This window comes from Gossypium hirsutum, chromosome D10 (assembly GCF_007990345.1).
Source record: "Gossypium hirsutum isolate 1008001.06 chromosome D10, Gossypium_hirsutum_v2.1, whole genome shotgun sequence".
NCBI lineage: Eukaryota > Viridiplantae > Streptophyta > Magnoliopsida > Malvales > Malvaceae > Gossypium > Gossypium hirsutum.
The window spans coordinates 59,874,952-59,888,952 of NC_053446.1; the positions used below are offsets into that span (position 1 = coordinate 59,874,952).

Here is a 14,001-nt window from a genome sequence, read left to right on the forward strand (position 1 = left end):
AAAATTGCACTCAATTATCACTTTGGTAATTAAAGAATTTTTTTTATCAATTCGGGTCCTGATGCTTCCAGACATCAGGGACGTTATCCCAGCGGTTACTAAAAAAGATGATATGGCATGCTGGGAGCACGTCACATCACCCAATTTTATGTATTTTTAAAATAAATGCAAAAAGAAAAAAAGAAAAAATACGAAAAATTGAAAAATGCGGAAAATTCAGAAAATAGCATAAACAAAATAGGAAAAATCATAAAAAAATATAACTTTCCGTAATTTAAAAAACATATCTTTCTTTCTAAAATTAAGAAAAAAAACACACAAAATAATATAGATATATTTATAGTACTTTTTATTAACTTTATTTTCAAAAAATTTTAAATTTATTTTCTCATTAAAAAAATTACTTGTCACTTTATGTTAAAAAATAATAATAATTATGATCTTAATTCTATCACGTAAATGATAATAAACTATTCTTATAAGTAACTAAAGGTGAAAGTTTATCTAAACAAATAAAAGTTTAAATGTCATTCGTACTTTAACTTTATAATAAAAAACTCAATTGATATGGGCATTGCTATCAATGCAAGAGGACATGGATTCGAGTGCGCTGAAGCCTATTATCTTCTTATTTATGAGTTACGAAGGATTATAGGTAATTCTAAATATTGTGTAAAACAAGAAGACTCCACATGCATAATCCATACTCGTACTGTACAAAAATTTTAAGTCTGCAATTGAACAATCACCATGGCCTATGACTTCTGTGGTTCATCGATGTTGCTATATATAATTAATCAAACTTGAAAGTAATTAAATTTAAGATAAGCCTTGGACAAACTAATTTTATATACTGTACTTAAAAAAAGAAAAATTCATAATTTTTGGAAAATTTTCATAATGTTTGTAATTTTTCTTTTTAATTTTTCATCGTGAAAAAATAGAGTTTTAGAAAAATAGAAAAATATTTAAAGCGATTAAACAGTATTATAGATATTTATATATTCATTTTTTTCTTTATTTTAATGATTTTTTTTCTTTTCCTTTTTGAACTTTCTCTATGTTTTTTAAATTCTGGAAAAGTTTTATAATTTTTCTTTTAACTTCAAATTTTCTTTGATATTTTCCAGATTTGTTTTTTTTTTGGCTATGTTCTGATTTTTTTTTGCATTTATTTTGAGAAAAAAAATATAAAATTGGGTGACAACTAGAACAACGTTTGAAAACTAAGAAAACCTTCAGGTAATAATTGTGTGCAACTGTAAGAAGCAAATAGTATATTAAGAGCGGGTTTGGATGGGCGGTGCGTTTACCTGCGGTTAGTGTAAAAATAGCAATAACGGTGAGATTAGATAATGTAGCGATACTGTAGCATGAGACAAAAAGTAAACTAAACGCACCGCACCGTACTGTACTCAATCGCCAATCCAAACCAATACTAACCCTTTAAAAAATTATAAAACCAGCTGTTGAACTGGACCAACATATCAATCTATTCGACTCAAATAAAAAGTCTGGGTGGACGTGAAATGAGTGTGACTCTCACCTTCCAATTTTGAATATTTGATCCCAAACAGAAAAGGAAAAAGATCACAATATCTAGTACTTTAATAAACCAAATCAACACATTGTAATAAACCTAAATAAAATGAGGGGAAACACCTCAATCTTTTTATATTCATATGCTCAACCATGTGAAAATAATGCTTATTTTATCTAAATAACCCGAAAAAATTAATTATTTATAAAAAAATAATCATCTAAATGACTTAAAATGAACAACAAAATTGAGTTATGAATACCAGATGACCGGCATCTACATAAAATACATTAAAAATAATTTTTGGGGTTATATGTTCACTAAATGGCCGATTCCCATATTTTATTTTTTTTTACAAATCGCATGAAATTAATACTATTTTAAATTAATATTTATAAAATAAAATTGAGTTACGGATATTAAATTACCGACACTAATTTTTTTAGTACACCAAATCAACACGCTGTACTAAACGAAAATAAAATCAGGGGAAAGGCCTCAACTTTTTTATAGTAACATGCTGAACCATGTGAAAATAATATACTAAATTTGGCTACAATAATATAAGGCAAAAGCATCTAACTAATTATTGATCATCAAATAAAGAGCAGTCGCAATGTAAATGTTAAAAGGGTTTCTCTCAAATTACATTTTAGTCATTTATATTTAAAATGTTACGTTTTAGTCACTTACATTATCATGTTATAACATTTTAGTCATTGAGCGTTAATTACCATTAACGGTGTAACGGTAAACTGAAATGGCACGTTAAACCATAATTTCAAACGAAAATTTTAGGTTAAATTATATAATTGGTCCATATATTTTTTTCGTTTTAAGCAATTCAATTTTTTTCTTTTACGTTAAAAGAGATGGAGAAGAGAGGAGAATAGAGAAAGAAGCAAAAGAGAATGAAAAATAAAGGAAAGTTAAAAGAACATAAAAGCAAAAAAATTAAATTACTTAAAACAATAAAAATATGGGGATCAATTGTATAATTTAACCTAAAAATTTTGTTTGAAATGATGATTGAACGTGCCACATCAACTTACCGTTACACCGTTAACAGTAATTAACAACTCAATAACTAAAATGTTATAATACGTTAACGTAAGTGACTAAAACGTAACATTTCAAACATATGTAACTAAAACAAAACCTAAGAAAAACAAAAGTCACTATTGGTAATTTACACAAATGTTAAATGAGTTTAACATTAATACAATTGCTTTAAACAAATTCTATTCGTAATCATGCATGAATCTGATTTGTTATTAAAATTTTATTTTTTTTACTTACCCCAAAATATGCTGATTTTTTATTTACTATTACATGTTTAATTTTACGATATAACTACTTGGCCCTTGTAAGCCGTCATTGACTTAGTGACGAGTATTATGTTATAGATATAAGAATCTCCATTCTCAATTATCTAAAAAAAAATTCTAGCTATAAATTTTATTTGGTTGAATAATTTCAAATTTTTGAAGACTAGTGCAATCACAAGTGAAAATTTTGCCTTCTTGGATCTCACTGCATTGTACCAGAGGTCCAATAAGCTTAAAATAGTGTATTCAATATATTTCAAAAGAGTCCATTGAATATTAACTCGATTAAAATGAGCATTATTGTCAGAGAACGTGAGTCTAAATGTATTGAAGCACATAATCCTCGTATTTATGTATTGGAGAAAGACTATGTATACTTTTAGATATTGTGTCAAAAAAATATATATAATCAACACCTATAATGAGATCACTCAAAAAAAAAATTTTATATATCTTTCAAAAGATATCAACTTGAATTTGAAATTATCCAAACAAGTAAAATAGATGCCCAAACCAAATAACCCAAATCCACAACACACCAAAATAACAAACACCCGAAATTAAAATAAATTTAAGTGACTCAACATTAAAATGACTTAAACCTATTTGTGCAATTAAAGATTAAAAATGAACAAAGTAATTCTAAGAATCGCTCTAAATATAAGAAAAGAATATCATGTATTTTGTTCTCCAAGAAATTAAAATTTTGGTTTTAAAAGCAAATGGAGCCTCATCCCAGCAAAGCTGACAGGTTGAAGCCTAGTTCAGTTCAAAGCTTTGTCTTCTCAAGTAAACACACACACACATATATATATATATGACAAACTTCATTTTTTCTTAAACCTTACAACGCAGCCAAGCATTAGGCTCAATTCTCAGAGATATCAGAAGTATAGGAAGAAATAATCTGTATATGTGCAAAACATGACAAGATGATGGCAAGCAAAAGACCTTCACTCAAACTCATAGAAAATTAAAGTGGAACTCTTGGCATTAATCTAAGACACGGCCGATGAATTCATCACCTACTATGCTAAATAATCACATGCCAACCGATATTTAGAGAAACAAACCAGCAAATGTCCAGGACTGAACATATCGCACATTGACCATATCACAAGCGCATCACCAATTCCTGCATTCCCACCATCAAACGTCAAAGTATGCCGACAAGTACATTATATCTCCTTTGCCTCTTTCTATTGTTTCTTCAAAAACTTTTTTCAGCTATTGATAAAAATGAAACGTATTTAAAAAAGAAACTTAGCAGTCAAAAATTACAAACTCTAAAGTCGATACTATGATACCTGAAGAGACCATAACAAAAGCAAAAACAGATTTTCTTAGTCATGGGACATGTTCTTTTCTCATTTAAACACTAATAATCTGCAGCAAGGTTTGAAGGTAAAACAGAGTAAGCAAATTGACCTTCAAACCATCCCCAAACACCCCCAAATCACCAATTTCCAAAACAAAAGCTTATTAACAGGATAAAGTAAACCATTTGCTCCCTTTCACAGTACTCGGTTATTCTCTCATACCTTCCAAGTTCCATCACAGATCAATAAGAAATTTCAAGACAAGAAATAGGCTACTAAGACTCCAGCTAACAGTCAATCATTGAACATCATACCATACATCAAATTAAGAATACCTTCCTAGTTCCTACCAGTGCCATGATGCGTCATGATTGAAAACCAAACCAAGGTTTTTTATGGCGTCAGGTATTGCATTTAGCAACAGTTTCTTTCACCAAATTTCTCTCCTCTGATAAGTGCAATTCCAATCTAGTACTTCGAGAACTTACACAGAACCTTCCTTGTGTAGATTGGCTGCTTCTAAGAATCCTGTAAAGTTAGACTATAATATCTAGCAAGTTGGCTTAGCTATCTTGTGTGGCATCCATACAGACATTCAGTAATGTATCATATAAATTAGATCATTGAACAAAGAATATATTACTAGTAATTGATCTGAGTGGATATCTGCATTAGCTATAGCAGATCCCTGCTTCTTCCTACTTGATGTAGAGCAAATTAAATGATCTTAAGATAAACATTCAAGAAAAGAAGCAATGAAAATCCCAGTCAAAACCATTCAAATTTCAAATTTCAAATTTCAATAATCTAAGTCTCGAGTATTTCTCAAAGTATCAAAAGCAATTATTTTTAAAGCCACAGAAAACAACATAGGCATTCAAAAGACACGTCTTAAACCCTAACAAAAACCTGAAAGACACCAAATGTAGGTCTAATTTCCAATTACCTAGAACACCACAAGACTCCTCTTTTGGGGGTCAATGCGTTCAATGGTGAATCCATCTTTATATGAATCCCTGCCCATTTTTCTCCCAAAACGACTGTACGGAAGAAAAGCAACGTAGCCTGCTATGGCTACTGAATAACCTCCTCTCACTTTATCAATAAAAAAGCCCTTGACCTTCGAATTGTTTCGCCAATGCTTATTCAATTCTTGCCAAACTAGGGTTTGCCTGAACCTCCGAGGATTAAGAAGAGTCGGCTCGCCGGCGACAACGTCCAGTGATCTCGATCCCAACAAATCGTTAAACCTAACGGCAGCTCGCTCTTTGGCGATCGATTCACCGCTCACTAAATCGACGAAGAATCTCTCCAAAAACCGCTTTCTCACCAGTGATTCACCGCCGCCCACTCCTTTATCGAAGAATCCCACCTTATCCTCAAATCGATTGATTGCCGATCCGGTTAATGTGGTCTCGTCTTGCGTACAAATCCTAGGGCTTCCAATCCCTGCATCAACCAACAACGTTTGTTCCCTTAAGCGTAAAACTTCAGCTTTAATGGCTTGTCCACTACATAACAACATGCTGGAATTAGATTTTGGAAACAATCGACTCATATACGTGCTCATCTTTGAGGTTCTTTTCTTTTCTTTTTTCTTTTTTGAATTTCCAAGGATTGGAGTTGTTCGCTTGGGCTAAGGCGTGGAACCTCAACTTGGAGTAACATCTAGTTTTAAGGGTTAATTCCATTGTACGTCCCCACAATTATGGTTTTGATTCTAATTTAGTCTTCAAGCTTTAAAACATTTTAATTAAGTCTTTAAAGTATTAACCGAGGTTTTCAAAACTAAACCGGTGGTCAAACTTGTTAGACCACTAATTTCCAGTTCGACTAATTCATCTGATTTGATTAAATAATTCATTAAAAATAAAAAAAATAGTGAAAATTGATTCAATCAATACATTTGGGTGAAAAATCCCCAAATCCCTAGTTCGTTCTATTTAATTTTACCTTATGGGAAATTTGGTTATGCAGAAATAGAGGTGATCATGGGTCGGGTGGCCCGGCCCAGCCTGACGGCCCGCCCAAAATATGAGAGGATTCGGATAAAAATATAGGCCCGAAATATGGGTTTGGGCAAAAAAAACGAGGCCCGTTTAGAAAATGGCCCTGGCCTCGGGCACCACTTTTTTGGCTCGGGCTTAGCCCGAATATAATAAATATACATTTTTTAATTTTTAATTTTAAAATATTTTTAAAATACTTTTTTTATTTTTTTATTTTTAAAATAAAATTTTGGTGTTTATTTAAAAAATGGGCCGAACCGGGCTGGGCTCAGGCTTAGGAATTTTTTCCTGGGCCGAGCCTGGATAAAATTTTAAGTTCATATTTCGGGCCAAGCTGAGCCTGGCCTAGGATGCGGGCCAAAATTTTTTCTGAACCCGGCCCAGCCCAAGATCACCTTATGCCGAAATACTCTGGTCTTCAATCAGAGTAGACCCTTAGAGTGTTTTGTTCAAAGGGTGCTAGGAAATTCTTACGAATTTGTTGCTCTCTCTTCCCCTATGAAAAGCAAAGGTTTTTTCAACTTTGTCCTAGTCTCCTGGAAACTTCCCCGTAATGGATGGTTTAAACTCGATAATCCGAGTAAAGCGGGTGTCGTTGCCCTCATTCAGGGTCACAATGGTTCTTCCTTTGCTCTAATGTTGTTTACATCGTTTGCTTCTAGATGATGCGCAGGGGATAGTTATTTTATAAAGCAGTAGGTTCCCTTTTCGACAGCAAAATAAGTCACATATTGCAATCATGTAGCCACTGGTAATGAATATTCAAAACATGTTTTCTTCCATCAACTCATCAAGGTTCCTGCTTGGCATAAATATCGAAATTCAAGACATAAAAGAGCAACAAACCTGGTCAATTGTGCTACTACCAGAGGGTAAGCATCCCATTGGCTGCAAATGGATCTATAAAATCAAGAGACATGCTAATGGCAATGCTAGAAGGTTTAGTGACAGGAGGAAAGTGTAGACAATATGGTAACATTCTCCCATGGCAAACATGATATCTTTTAAGGTATTCTTAGCATTATTGGCAGCAATTCGTGATTGGCACCTCACCCGATTGGACCTTAAAATGCATTCCTTAAAGGATCACTGGATGAAGAAGTCCATATGGATTTAAGGCAACAAAGAATGGCTTGTCATTACCTTAGTGGTTCAATACCTTTCATAATGTTGTCATATACGGTTTTCAACAATCTATCTTTGAACCTACTTTGTTTACAAATGGCACTGGTCATGACTTTGTGGCGCTACTCTTGTTTGTCGACAATATATTGCTTGCTTGCATGGATCTCAATTTGCTTGCAAATGTCTTGCATTCCCACAAACACTTCAATTTAAAGCATATTATCCTTTGAAACCATCTTTCCTTTGATGGAATATTTTTTCTTTAACAATCTTATTATAGGTTTGAATCATATATGTTATTTTTGATACAATATTTAGAACTACTCATAGTTTCTCCCCAACTCATAAATAGAAGGATAATGCGCTTCAGCATATTCGAACCCACGTCCTCCTGCATTGACAACAATATTTATATCAATCGAGTTAAAATACAATCGGCGGATAAAACATTTTATTTAAGCCAGAGAAAATAAGGAACAATGAGTATCCATTTTTATTTATCTAAATTTAGGGAAAAGTTAGGGAAATGTTTTTTTAAGTAAAATACCAATTGGGCCATCATCTTTTATAAATTATTTTAGGATAAAACAGTATTTACTCTTTTAACTTCATAACCTTTTCTTAGTCTCTAAATATTTTTATTTGTGGTAATCTTAAAATTTGACAATATTTTCCAGTTTTAATTCATGTTGTGCCACATTGTCACCTAAAATATCATAATTTTTTTATTAAAAAAATTAGGTGATAATATGACACAATTTCATAATGTCACATCATCCCAATGAGCAAATTTGGGGGTGAGCGTTCGACCGAATCGAGTAAAAAAATTTTGAGCTGATGAGATTTATTTTACCATCCTAACTCGATTTGAAATTTTTTTCGAATCGAGTCGAGTAAAATGAAATTTGAGTCGAATCAAATCGAGTTAAAATTGTTCGAGTTAAATTAAAAAATTAAACATGTCAAATTGAAATCTTGTTACACTATAAGTCATTCCATGGTGGAGCACATAAAATTTGAAACTATATATATTTAAATTTTTTTTTCAAAGCAAAAAAAAAAAACTCTAGGTCCCAAAATTATTATTTTAGAAAATTTTAAAATTTTAACTTTATTTATATATTCTTTAGAATTTTTTAAAAAATTATTATAATTTTTAAAAATATAAATTTTAGAATTTTTATAAATATTTTAAATTTTATAAATTATTTTAAATTTTTAAAAATCATTTTTATAATTTTTATTCAAAGAGAACCATTTAAATTTTTTCTAATTCTGGCTTGCTGACTTATTCACCATGGAATCAATTATTATTAAACATATAATTCAGAGGTGCCTCGGCCTCCGAAAAGAAGAAAAATATTCAAATTAGTCCCTCTTAAATAATTGAAATTTTAAATTAATATATGATAAAATTTTACGTTGGCTCCCTCTAAAAATAATTTTTTTTTGTTTAGTCCCTTTAAAATGATGAAACCATAAATTAATAAATGATAAAATTATATTTTGATCTAGAAGAGAATTCACACATTTATACATAATGAGACTCGAACTTAAGATCTCAAAGTTTTCATAACCAAAGCCTAACTAACTAAATTATTATAAACATTAAATTAAATAATTATTAACTCTAACTAACTAACTAACCAAAATAAATTTGAAAAAGAACTCACACATTTACATAGAATGAGACTTAAAACATGAGATATCAAACTTCCGCTGCGAAGACCTATAATTAATTATTTTTGTTTGTATGTTTAAGCTTCTCAATTAATATTTTTATTTTAATGAGAAATCTTCCAATAAAGAAATGTTTACTCAAAACTTTAATATTAAGCCGATTGAGTATTAATTTGAATGGTATCGAAATTGTTGCCAGTGCAAGAAGATGTGGGTTTAAGTGTGCTAGAGCGCATTATCCTCCTATTTAAAAGTTGGAGAGGGGCGATGGATAATTCTAGATATTGTATCAAAAATAACAAAAATAATAAAAATTTATAATGAAATTAATATTAAAAAATTAATATTAGGCATAAATTATTTTCCTTGAACAAAATTTGAGATTCCTTAAACTACTAGATGGTGGTTGATTGGGAAATAGACAAATGAGTAAGTTGTTTTTTATTTGCTTTGTTTCTACTTATTGATGGTGGGTTTTAATCATTGTCAATGCTGCCATACATTGTAGCAAAATTTTACTTCCTTTAGAATTTAGATAAACAAAGATTTACTTATTAAAAATATATATATAGGAAGGTGAGTCTTCCCTTTTCACTTACCTAATGAAACATGTAATAAAATTAATTTTTAAAATAATAATTATATTTTTATCACTAATTAATTCTATCCTTTATAATCTAAAAATAATATTTTTCCCAAGTCATTGTCCAAAATACTTAATTTTCACAAAGTTTCATTTAATCAACTCATTCTCTTAATAAAATGTATTTGTTTTTTCTTCCTTCATTCTTTATAATGAAGAGTATCCCCATGTGGGGTTATTGGCTTATTAGATTAAGTCCACCATATCCTTCTAGTGCCACACTCACTAATAACCTAAGGCATGGCCAAAATAAAAGTAGTGTAAATATTTACTTTTTGGGAATATGTTTAAAATATATTGAAAATACTTATAGGTTCACACTTAAAATAGTTTGTGATTCGAGAATAGTAGAGAAGGTCGTTCAATAGAAAGTTAGGATTGATTTAGTCGTCTCGTACAAAACACATGTATATTTCAGTTAAAGTTTATTGTTATAGATATCAAACAGTTCAATTTAAAAAAACTTAACTTTCGTTGTGCCTGAAAATACTATTTTTTAAACCAATTTTTTCAACACAGGAATGATTTAGTCATTAAATAGATTTATTCTCATATTACTCTGACAATGAGCCATTGAAGAATACCCCTAATATTGCTACATTTTAAGAACGTGTCATTTTGATCTTAATAAAGAGGCAATCATTACGGTATGGTTGGAATTTTGAAGTTCAAAAAATTTAAATGTATATCAGTATAGAATGTAGAGGATGAGGATGAATGTTTTAGGTTTTCTATGAAAAACTACCAAATTCAATATGCTATTTATAAGTTTTAGAATTAGAGTTATGTTAGGGTTTTCTTTAAATTCCAGTTTCCCTATCAAATAATCAGTTAAATATTATGATCAATTTTTTAAAATTTATGCAATGAATTCGACATTTATAGTGTCGAGTTTCGTTGAAATATTATTTGCATCCCTTAATTATATTATTAAAATTTAAAATTTTAATGTTTCACGTGAATGTCTGAGATACTTTAATCATTTTAAAATAATTGTCCCAATTTCAAGGGACACGACATACTTAATAATTCAATTACCAACATTAAACTTGATATTTATGGGTATCGAAATAACCTTGAAAAAGAACATTCTACGAAAGAGCTTTTCCTTCAGCATATTTTGATAAACAAAAAAAAAAATTTGAAATACAAAAACCATTGTTTGTGTATGTAATAATTGAACATAAAATTATATAACATCAATAATGGTGTTAATAGTAGAGATGTTTATAGATTGATTTGGGTCATTCTTATGTTTGGTATTAATGACATCTATAGTTGTCCAAGCTTAGCCCAAAATATTAGTCTTAAATTTTACCCAAATTTACTTATATTTTTTAGTAGTTAACTCAAACCCGTTAGATGAGCCATTTGTTTTTAAAATATAATTAAGTATACATACCTTTTACTACCATTATTTTGTATTGATTTTTTTTGAAAGAATTTAACATATTTTTAATATTTATATTATAGCATATTATATTTAGGAAAAATATTTTGTATAAGTAGGGTCAAAGGGGTTGAGAAGTGTTCAATATAGGTATAGTAAAATATTTTAAAAAATAAATATTTAAAAAATAAGAGACACATGACAATTTTTTAAGATTAATTGTGGAATAAAAAAAAAAGCACTACTAATGTACAAAATACTTACCCTTATATTTAATTTTCATAAGATATAGATTGAATAATATATAAAAATAAAAAATAACATATAATAAACTTAAAACAGTAGCATTTAAATGGCCATATTTTCAGGTCTAATATTTTGTCTAACCCTTCCCAAATTTCAAGAGGATATTCTTGCTTGGACGAATAGTTTAACCCGTGAACAAGTTTAGTCAATAGTTTATAAAATGTTAAATTATGTTTTTAGTCCCTATACGCAAAAGTTATGAATTTAGTTTCTATACTTTAATTGGTCAATTTTAGTCATTGTACTTTATGGTTTTAGTCCCTGTACTTTTCAAATTTTGGAAATTTAATCTTGACCCAAATAGTAGCAATTAAATCCTTTTGATTAAATTCAATTGATAATCTTATATTGTACATACAATTGTAGATTTAGTCCATGTTCTCCAACTCGATCATTATAAGTCCCTACGGTTTTTGAACTTTGAAATTTCAATCTTGACACAAATGACAATCGTTAATCCATTAACTGAAATTTTTAATGACTAATATGTGAAAATAACAAGTTGACATAACATTACACATATGATAACATGTTTTCTGTATCAGATTTTGAAAATAGCAGAACTTAACTTAATGAATTTAATAATTATCGTTTGACAAGAACTGAAAAATTTAAAATTTGAAAAGTACAATGACTAAATCAATAATTTTTGCAAAGTATAAGGATTAATTACAAAATTTAAACCTTTATGAAAATTATGCCAAATCAAAAATCACACATAGGAAATCAAAGTGTTCATATTAAAAAATTGTGTTTAATAGATATTAAAAAATAAATTATATAATGATAATATTTCAAATAAAAAATAAAAATTAAATACACATATGTCCGTATCTTGCACTTCAAATTGCCTTTTTAATGCTATTTTTATACCTCTTGATGTGATAAAGTTTCTAGATTTTGATGACTTAGATTAGAGCAAAAAATGTGTTAATAAATTTTGGTATTTTTATTAAAGTTGATGAATTTATTAGATATTTAAGTCTAACTCCACTTAATTTACTAAAGGATTCAATTTAATGCAATATTAAATTATAAATATAAGACTTTGTCTTTTAGTACACTAATCAAGGGGCTTAGCTTATTGACCAAACAAATAAAATATCAAGGGATTAGCTAGGGACAGGTACATTGGCACTACTTAGTTAAATGGGAAAATAACATCTTTAGATCCTCCCATTTATTAATAATTTAATTTAAGCCTTTTGAGAACAAACTTTTTATCTTTTCAATTTGACCCAATAAAATTTTATAAATTTTAACTTCACCCTTGATACAAATTAAAAAATGGAAGCCCTAATTTGACTATTAATCTCATGAAACATTAAATGCAAAATGTCAATCAAAACTACTCCTTTGAATCACATCCTTCACGAACATAGGTAGTCCCTTTAATTTGTTAAGAATTCGATCCTTGTAACTTGTGAAAATTAAGAAGTTAGTCCATGTTATTCACGGGCTTACAAATAAACAATTTAACAGGTTACATGCAAGAAATTAGCAAAAATCAAGAGTCCAAGTTCACAAGTTTATTGACAACTAGATCGGTTTCTCAATTTTTATAAAGCACCATGACTAATTTTTGACAAATTTAAATAGAGGGACTAAATTTAAAGTTTTCATTAAATTAAAAAATAAAATTCGAATTAAAACATTTAAAACTTAATTAAAGAAAGGTAAAATCACCAAGAGAGTTAATGTGGATGGTTGAAAATTGTTAAAGTGTGAATTAAATGCTGATCCGAAAAAACTTACCAGCTTTTAACCAACATTTTTATTTTAATTTATGAAAACGTTATAATTGAAAATTTCATTACAATCAGTCTTTTTCTTTTCTTTTCACCCTCTTTAATCAAATTTAATATTATTTTATTTATTTTTTACTAATTTTTAGTTCTTCAAATAATTACGTTTTATTTTTTTTCTCAACTTTCATTTCTTCTATTATTGCGGGGTCTGCCTCGCATTTGTCGAACACATTATAGCCACCCTAGACGAGAATCCACGAGTGACAGAAGAAGAGCAGAAACACTGCCGACGTTGTGAGGACGCGAATGGGGACATTGCGATGTCACAATGTGTTCTCCTATTTGGCAGCCGTGTTTTAGACTTAAAGTAGGATTTTTCTCTCAGTTAGCCTCTGATTATTTCAGGGATATTTTTGTATGATTAGACCTCTAATCTTAGCATATTTAAAGGGCCTTTGTAACCCTGAGTTAGATACGTCTATCAACGAAGGCTTTTCTTTTAGGGGTGACAAGATAAAGTTGCAAATGAGTTTTGGTGAGAGTTTTTGTAGTAATTATGAAAATATTTTTGTTCTCGAGTTAGGATTTTTGGGGTTTGAGTTTGTACGTTTAGTACATTTAGGTTTACTTTCTCCATATTGTAGTCTCATTCATTTATTCATTTAAGTGAAAAGTTAAAAACTCATTTACCCGTGATTTTCCCTCTTTGAGGGTTTTTCACGTAAAATATTTATATTCGTTCTTTTCACTTTTACTTATTATTTATTTAAACGGGTCAATTCCAACAATTATTTATCCAAAATTAGGATTAAATTTTAATAGCTTGCCTTAGATAATGGTATAGTACAACCAATACCCAATTATTTGACCGAAAATTAAGTTAAAAATGTCTCAAGACAAATTTCAAGAATCA

At 29.4% G+C, this 14,001-nt stretch overlaps 1 protein-coding gene across 1 annotated transcript; it reads right to left on the reverse strand.

Annotated features, from left to right (window-relative positions):
- Positions 1–4,949: 4,949 nt before the first annotated feature.
- LOC107915778 (ribosomal protein S1, mitochondrial) lies at positions 4,950–5,886 on the reverse strand. Its single transcript, XM_016844947.2, has one exon. It carries the CDS (start codon positions 5,755–5,757, stop codon positions 5,134–5,136), a length of 624 nt encoding a protein of 207 aa, XP_016700436.2. The 5' UTR covers positions 5,758–5,886; the 3' UTR covers positions 4,950–5,133.
- Positions 5,887–14,001: the final 8,115 nt, after the last annotated feature.

Bases quoted from the DNA above. Each gene is read 5' to 3' on its own strand.
- LOC107915778 (XM_016844947.2), bottom strand. From the start codon at position 5,757: ATGAGCACGTATATGAGTCGATTGTTTCCAAAATCTAATTCCAGCATG.